This window comes from Terrapene carolina, unplaced genomic scaffold (assembly GCF_002925995.2).
Source record: "Terrapene carolina triunguis isolate 2854851 unplaced genomic scaffold, T_m_triunguis-2.0 Scaffold926, whole genome shotgun sequence".
NCBI classification, from domain to species: domain Eukaryota; kingdom Metazoa; phylum Chordata; order Testudines; family Emydidae; genus Terrapene; species Terrapene triunguis.
Window position 1 is genome coordinate 8,156,182 of NW_020665277.1, and position 7,660 is coordinate 8,163,841.

Genomic DNA, 7,660 nt, shown 5'->3' on the forward strand with positions numbered 1-7,660 from the left:
GGGGTGGGGATGTTCCCCGGCAGGGGGCGCTCTCCCCAGGCAGGGGGACACAGGGAAGGGCCGGGGCTGAGTTCAGGGGGTGGGGATGTTCCCCAGCAGGGGGCGCTCTCCCCAGAGAGGAGCACTAGGGGTGCTCCCAGTTACCTGCTAGGAACCGTGGGAACAGCCTGTCCAGCAGCTGGTGAGTTTCCGTCAGCACAGCCCAGACCTCTCCGTCAGGGGCTGAAAGACAGAATAGAGCTGGCTGTGGATGAAGGATAGGTGCTGGGAAACCCCTAGATGAGCCCCCCTCCTCCCCCGACAGGATCAGGCACAGGGGGTGTCTGGTCACCCCGCCCCTCACCTCCACACAGCTGCCTTTGCAGCTTCTGTAGCATCTCTTCCTCCACGGCACCTGGGGGCAGGGCCTGGCACAGCAGGGTCTCCAACAGCAGGGCGTGGGAACAGGCCTGGATGGTGTCCACACTGCTCGCCCCATGGCGCAGGGCCACAGCCACGGTGCCTGTGGGGAGAAGGGCACAGCAGGGTGTCCCGCACCATCTCACCACACCACCATCCCGGACGCCTGTGTCCCATTTCCCCTCCCAGTCTCCTACGGCTGCCTTGCCAGACACCAGGGTCCCATTTCCCCTCCCAGTCTCTGTCTCCTATGGCTGCCATGCCGGACGCCAGGGTCCCATTCCCCTCCTGGTCTCTGCCCCCTATGGCTGCCATCCCAGACACCTGGGTCTCATTCCTCCTCCCAGTCCCTCCTCACCAGCTTTTCGGTTCAGAGCGATTAGATAGTTCCTCAAGTTGCCCTCGCAGGCCTGCTGGAACTCAGCTACGCTGTGGGATAGACAGAGGGAAAGAATACGCAAAGAAGAAGTGAGGTTTTTTACCCTCAAAAGCTTATGCCCAAAGAAATCTGTTAGTCTGTTAAGGTGCCACCGGACTCCTTGTTGTTTTTGCAAAGAAGGAGATGCTCACTATGAATGGACCAGACGTGTTTAGCCTCTGGAACTCCCCGCCACAAGATGTTACAGGGAGAAGATCCACCAAAGACACACAGGTTTCTATGAGCAGGAACCGCAACTAGAATAAATGTGTCGAGAGGTCTCCCTAGAGACTTGTGCTTGCTGGGCCGAGGGGCCAATCCCTGGGGAGGGATGAGGGACAAGTTAAATCTGTTACTCACCTGGAGACCAGCAGGTGGAGTGGGGCTCCTAGAGTTATCCTGAGATGCTGCTGGAATTCTGTGGACAGGTGAGGAGCAAAGAGTCTAGTCAGTTGGGTATGGGGGGGAATGGGACATGGGGCCTTTCCCCTATCTGGGGAACTGGCTCCAATCCCGCCCAAGGGTGGGGGGACTGGCTGGCTCAGGGGGGCAGGGAATGGGACATGGGGCCTTTCCCCTCTTGGGGGAATTGGTCTCTCTGCATCTGCCCATGCTGGGGTTCTCCTCTTCCCCTCTCCCCCCGTATCCTCTTTCCCCCGTGGTCACCTGGCAGCAGGGGTTCCCGTGGGTTGGCATGGGCGGGCGTGGGCACCCAGCCCTGGCACAGGAAGTGGTGCAGAGCGAGGCGCAGCCGGGCCCGGTTGAGCGTCTCCATGCAGACGGCGCGCACGGCCCGGTAGTTGGCGTAGAGGTGTAGAGCCGTGAACAGGCCATAGAGGGCGTAGGTGAGCCTGTGGGGGAGGGCAGAGACAGGGGCAGGCCCAGCCAGATCCACAATCCCCCACAATCCCCTCTGCCTGCCACAACCCTTCCCACAATTCCTTTTGCCTCCCACCTCCCATAATCCCCCACAATCCTTCCCACAATCCCCTGCACCCCCCGCCTCCCACAATCCCCTGACCCCCCCCCCCCCAACACTTGTGCTATCCCTGCCCTTGGGGTAACTCACTGGAGCCTGTCGGTGACGAGGGGGATGAGGAGGAGGCTAACGAGCAGGCCGGCTAAATTCACCAGGGTCTCCTGGGGGGGAGAGGAATGAGTGAGGGCATCTGCACAGGTGGGGTACAACCCCCACCGACCTGGGCATTTCCGCCCTGCTGCATTCTGGGAGAGTCTGTCCCCTCTGCCCCCTGGAGCGCCCCCACCCGCTGCACTGTGGGGTGCCCCTTAACATTGGCCCCAGCAGGATCCCACCTGGCTCCCATCCTTGGCCGAAACGTCCGCCATGTTGTCCCGCCGGGCCTGGTGCATGGTGAGGGCTGCCCGGGTGGCGCCTCCGGCTACTCCCACGATGCACTGGGGCAGAGAGAGAGGAGAGGGGTTCGGGTGTGGGGTGCAGGACTCATGCCAACGAGAGTCGGTGGGAAAGACTTAAGACAGAGCCGTATCCCATGGGAATATGTGGTTCCCATGAAATCAGGGCGGCTCCAGCCGAATTTCATCGGGGGGGAAAAAAGAAAACGGGGATAAAAATGTTCCGACAATGTCCCGACTCTTGATTTAGAAAATACTGTTTGTTTGGATTGTTTTTATTTTGTTTTGGTATCGATGGCCATAGAATTCTCTAGTGCATCGACCCCACTATGAGGTTCATGCTGTGTTATATAGTACAAAGAGGTGACAATGAAGGAAAATGTTTCCAAGGAGCTGCAATGAAGGTTTTCTGGAATTTTCCGTCGTGGAGAATATCGAAACGGTCAGGTTTTGCTCTGATGGAGAATGCAGCCACATTTCAAAAGCACAAACTCCTTCGTGAAATGGAACTTCTGCCGTCCACGTGGCTCTGATGCCATCCCCTGCTCCTCTGCCAATCCTTTGCCCCAGTGCCAACCCCCTACCAATCACCCCATGCCAACCCCTCCCCCTGTGCCAATGCCCCGATCCCCCAATGCCAACCTCTCCCACCAACCCCTCACCCACATCACACCAGCCTCCTCCCCTGAAACAACTCTCTTCCCCTCATGCCAATCCCCCCACCAACTCCCAAAGTCAACCCCTTGCATCAATCCCCTCACCCCACACGCCAAACCCCCTCATGCCAACCCACTCCCCGCTACCTTGAAGAAGCCGCTGGTGCAGACGATGAGAGTGAAGCATGCTGGGAAGGCAGGGGCCAAGATCTCCATGAAGATGGCCAGGTCATTGAGCCCATCTGCAAAGAGCCTGCAGGGCACAAGGGGCAACAGTGGTGGGGCATGGCAGGGTTAGAGCTCACGTGTCACCCAATGGGGTTCAGAGGACACTGGGCACTAAACAGGGGTCAGAGGTTCATGACTGCCTGCTGATGGTCAGGGGTGAAGGGTTAGAGGTCACGAGGGAGGTCAGAGGGCACTCAACGGGCTATGAGGTTGAGAATTGCACCATGAGGTTCAAAGAGTGAAGGTCACCAAGGGGTTGAGGTCAAAGGTCAAGTATCGCTCAACAAATGTCAAAAGTCGAGGTTCACTCAATAGGGGTCAGAGGGCAAAGGTCACACCGTGCAGTCACAAGGCAAGTGTTGCACAATGGACGGTCAGAAGATGAAGATGAGGATTGTCCAATCACGTGCAGAGGACAAGACCAATGCATTTAAGTTTCAGAGGTCAAAGATCATGTAATGATCAGCAAGCGGGGATCTGCCATGGGGATATCAGGATGAGGGGCATCCCAGGCTGTCGGGGTGAAGGGCGCCCCGGGGATGAGAGGTTGTGGGAGGGATGTCCTGGGGAAAGGGGGGGGCGGGTCCTTTCCTCACTCACCTCCACTGCTTGGCGTCACAGTCCAGTTTGCTCCTGGGGGGAGGGAGAGAAGAGGTCACGAGGGGAGATAACCTCACCAGCACTGGTGACCCAGAAACCTCCCCCTCCACGGGGTGTGCCACTCACCCTTTCATCCAGGCAAAAAGGATCCGGCCAAGCATCCCCGTCCCGTCTGCAGGGGAGACAGAGAGGGCTGTCAGGGGCAGCGAAGGAAATGGCAGATCCCGCAGGGTGAATGGGGGGTTCAGGGGAGTCTGGGGGGCACTATTGAGGTTAGTGGGAGGAAGGGAGCGATGTCCCAGGCTGGCATACATCAAGGAGGGGAACTCAGGTATGGGGCAGTCCCAGGCCGGGATGGATTCACATATTCATTGATTCCAAGGCCAGAAGGGACCATTGGGATCATCTCAGCTGACCTCCTGGATAACACAGGCCAGAGACCTGCCCCAGGGTAATTCCTAGAACGGAGCTTCTAGAAAAACATCTAAACTTGATTTTAAAATTGTCAGTGATGGAGAATCCACCACAACCCTGGGTAAATTGTTCCAGTGGTTAATTCCTCCCACTGTGAAATACTTACCCTTATTTCCAGTCTGAACTTGTCTAGATCCTGTTACACCTCCCTCTGCTAGACTGAAGAGCCCACTATTAAATATTTGTTCCCCATGTAGGTACTTACTGACTGTGATCGAGTCACCCCATAAACTTCTCTTTGTTGAGCTAAATAGGTTGAGCTCCTTGGGTCTGTCACTATAAGGCAGGTTTTCTAATCCTTTAATCATTCTCAGGGCTCTTCTCTGACCCCTCTCCAATGTATCAACATCCTTCTGGAATTGTGGGTTCCAGCACTGGACACAGCAGCAGACGCACCAGGGATAAATACAGAGGTAAAATAACCTCTCTGCTCCTACTCAAGATCCCCGTTTATGCATCCCAGGATAGCATGACTTCTTTTGGCCACAGCTTCGCACTGGGGGCTCCCGTTCAGCTGATTATCCACCAGGACCTCCAAATCTTTTTCAGCATCCCTGCTTCCCGGGCCCATCCTGTAAGTCTGGCCCACACTCTTTCGTTCCTATACCTATATATTTAGCTGTATCAGAACGCGTATTGTTCACCTGAGCCCAGCTCAACTGATCCCTCTGTATCAGCGACCTCTCCTCTTTGTTATTTCCCACTCCCCAGACTTTTTGTGTCATCAGCGATGATTTTATGTTTTCTGGCGAGTCATTAATGCGAATGTTAAACAGCAAAGGGCCAGAAACCGATCTCTGCAGGACCCCACTAGTAACACACCCATTCGGTGGGAATTCCCCATTCACAGGCACATTTTGATACCTGTCCGTTAGCCAGTTTTCAATCCATTTGATGTGGGCCACGTTCATTTTACATCGTTCTAGTTTTTTTAATCAAAATGTAGTGCGGTAGGTACCAAGTGAAAAGCCTTACAGAAGTCTAAATATATTACAAGTGTGACCTTTATCAAACTTGTAATCTTACCCAAAACAAAGTGATCAAGTGAGTGTGACAGGCCCTATTTTCCTATAAATCCATATCAACTGGCATTAATTATATTAGCCTCCTTTAATTCTTCCTTAATGAAGTCCCGTATCAGCTGATTCATTTTCTTGGCTGGGATGGATGTCAGGCTGATGGGCCTATAATTACCCAGGTCATCCTGTTTACCCTTTTTAAATGTTGTCACATGAGCTGTCTTCCAGTCTTCTGGGACTTCCCCAGTGCTCCAAGACTTATTGAAAATCAACATTAACAGTCCAGGAAGCTCCTCAGCCAGCTCTTTTAAAACTCTTGGATGCAAGTTATCTGGACCTGCTGATTTTAAAATGTCTAACTTAAGTAGTTACTGTTTAACACCCTTTAGAGATACTAGTGGAATGGAAAAAAGTGTTATTCTGTTATATGACAACATCATTTGTTTTTGCCGTAAATGCAGAACAAAAACATCGAACACTCCTGCCTTTTCTGCATTATTATTATTATTAATTAGACCGTTTCCATCTAGTCATGGACCAATACCACTGTCAGGATTCTTTTTGTTCCTAATATGCTTAAAAAGCTCCCGCTTACTGTCCTTAACTCTGCTGGCCATAGATTTCTCCTTGTGTCTCTTTGCTTCCTTTATCAATTTTCTGCAACTCCTAGCTTCTGATTTATAATCATTACTATGAGGTTTCCCCTTTCTTCTAGTCATTACATGTTATTTTTATATTTTTGAAGCTGCTGTCACTTCCCCACCAGTTTTTTAACCAATATGGCCTTCTTCGATGGTGGGATCAGAGGTAGGGATTTGTGGAGTGGGTGTCTCCAGGGTGATTCAGGGGTGTGTGTCTCACCTTTGAGTATCCAGGTGACTGTGGCTGCAGCAACAGTCGAGGTCTGGTCCCCCACGCCCACCCCCTTCAGCACGGCCTGCGTGGCCAGCGCCCCCGTGATGCTGCTGGCAAAGGCCTGGGGGGGAACAGGGGAGGCTGTTACTATTGGGGGAGGGGCAAGTACGCTGACCAACCTCTCCCCACCCCTGGCTTCCCAGTGCTCGCCATTACCCCCATCACACCCTTCTGCCCTCAGCCAGTCCCCCCCACACCCCAGTACTATAAAGAGGGGGACTGGGCCACACCCCATTGCACTCTGACCCCCCAAAACCCACTGCTAAGGTTCCCTTGCCCCCCCCCAGCGTACCCCCTCCCCCAAGGGTTGGAGCTGGGTCCCCTTCCCCGCAGCGCCCTCCTCCCCCAGGACTGGGTCTGCTTGACTCCCAGTACACCCCCAATCCCCCAGGTCGGGGGCTGAGTCCCCTCCTCCCCCAGAGCTGGGGTGAGTCTCCCCCACTTCACTGCCTCACCTGCACGGTGTCCCATATCTGGTAGGGCAGGTAGTCCTGGCTCACACTCTCAGGGTACCCCTGGGGCAGAAACACGGACTGCAGTGGAGAAAAGTGGGGGCCAAGGGTGAGCAGAACAGGGACCTTCCCCTGGGAATCAGAGACCACACTTCCCTCCCTGACATCTCCACCTGGTCAACAGCAGGCCCTGCCCCCCCACAAATTCTCCAACCCCCCGTAAACTCCTCCGAGGCCCCCAATCTCCCTTCCCCTCGTCTCCTTCCCTCTACACCCTCAGCTCGCCTTCATAACCTCCAACTCCTCCCCACTCAGATGCAGCCTGGCTGAGCCCCCTTCCCAATCTGTGCCCCCCACCCTGATCCCTTGGGCCCCCCAATTTACCCCTCTGAGTTCTGAATCTCTCCTCCTCTGCCCACCTCTGAATTACCCGTCAGCCCTCCTGGCTCCCCCCAACTCCCCATCTTTGCCCTTTGACCCCCCACCCCTCGTCTCACCATGAAGATCTCCTTTAGTGAGCGCCATCCCACACGCCCCGGCTCATCCCCCACACAGCTTAGGTGCCCGTCGGGTGAGGGCAGGTAGCAACGGGCACCGCGGGAGCCGTACTGCTCCGTGCAGAGCGGCTGGACCCCCAGGCTGGGCATGGCCGGAGCCGGGTCTGAGGGGGGGAGAGGCATTAGACAGAGCAAGGAGTCATCCATGGGCACGAGAAGAGAACACAACACACTGCACACACACACACACAATGTCACACGTACACACAGCACACAAACACCCAGTGTAATGCAGAGACTGCACATGCTCAGCGTTACACTCGGTGTGTGCGCACAGTCAGTGCATTGCACGCCGTGGGCATGTTACAGCGGGTGTGGGCACGCGCAATCTGAATGCAGCCTTTGTCTGTGGTAAGTGTGTTACACAGGGCCGGCTCTGGCTTTTTTGCCGCCCTAGGCAAAAAAGCCACCCGCTGCCCCCCCCAGAGCGGCAGGCAAAAAAGCCAGAGCGCCGGGAGCAGGGCGGAGAGCCCAGCCGGGGCTCTCCGCTCTCCCCGGCGGCCAGAGCGTCGGGGGGAGGGCGGCGAGCCCGCCGCGGCTCTCCGCTCTCCCCGACCGGCCGGAGCGC

At 55.5% G+C, this 7,660-nt stretch overlaps 1 protein-coding gene across 1 annotated transcript in view; it reads right to left on the bottom strand.

The window, feature by feature from the left end:
- CUNH16orf58 (chromosome unknown C16orf58 homolog) overlaps positions 1-7,660 on the bottom strand; it is a 10,015-nt gene that overhangs the window by 598 nt on the left and 1,757 nt on the right. The window contains exons 2-14 of the mRNA XM_026661077.1: positions 7,033-7,196; positions 6,539-6,616; positions 6,030-6,144; positions 3,802-3,847; positions 3,676-3,708; positions 2,995-3,100; positions 2,132-2,233; positions 1,887-1,957; positions 1,484-1,668; positions 1,178-1,235; positions 758-828; positions 344-502; positions 145-222 (exon numbers count right to left, since the gene is read on the bottom strand). Coding sequence (XP_026516862.1) covers positions 145-222; positions 344-502; positions 758-828; positions 1,178-1,235; positions 1,484-1,668; positions 1,887-1,957; positions 2,132-2,233; positions 2,995-3,100; positions 3,676-3,708; positions 3,802-3,847; positions 6,030-6,144; positions 6,539-6,616; positions 7,033-7,182 — 1,252 coding nt within the window. The 5' untranslated portion in view covers positions 7,183-7,196. The remainder of the gene's footprint in view (positions 1-144; positions 223-343; positions 503-757; positions 829-1,177; positions 1,236-1,483; positions 1,669-1,886; positions 1,958-2,131; positions 2,234-2,994; positions 3,101-3,675; positions 3,709-3,801; positions 3,848-6,029; positions 6,145-6,538; positions 6,617-7,032; positions 7,197-7,660) is intronic.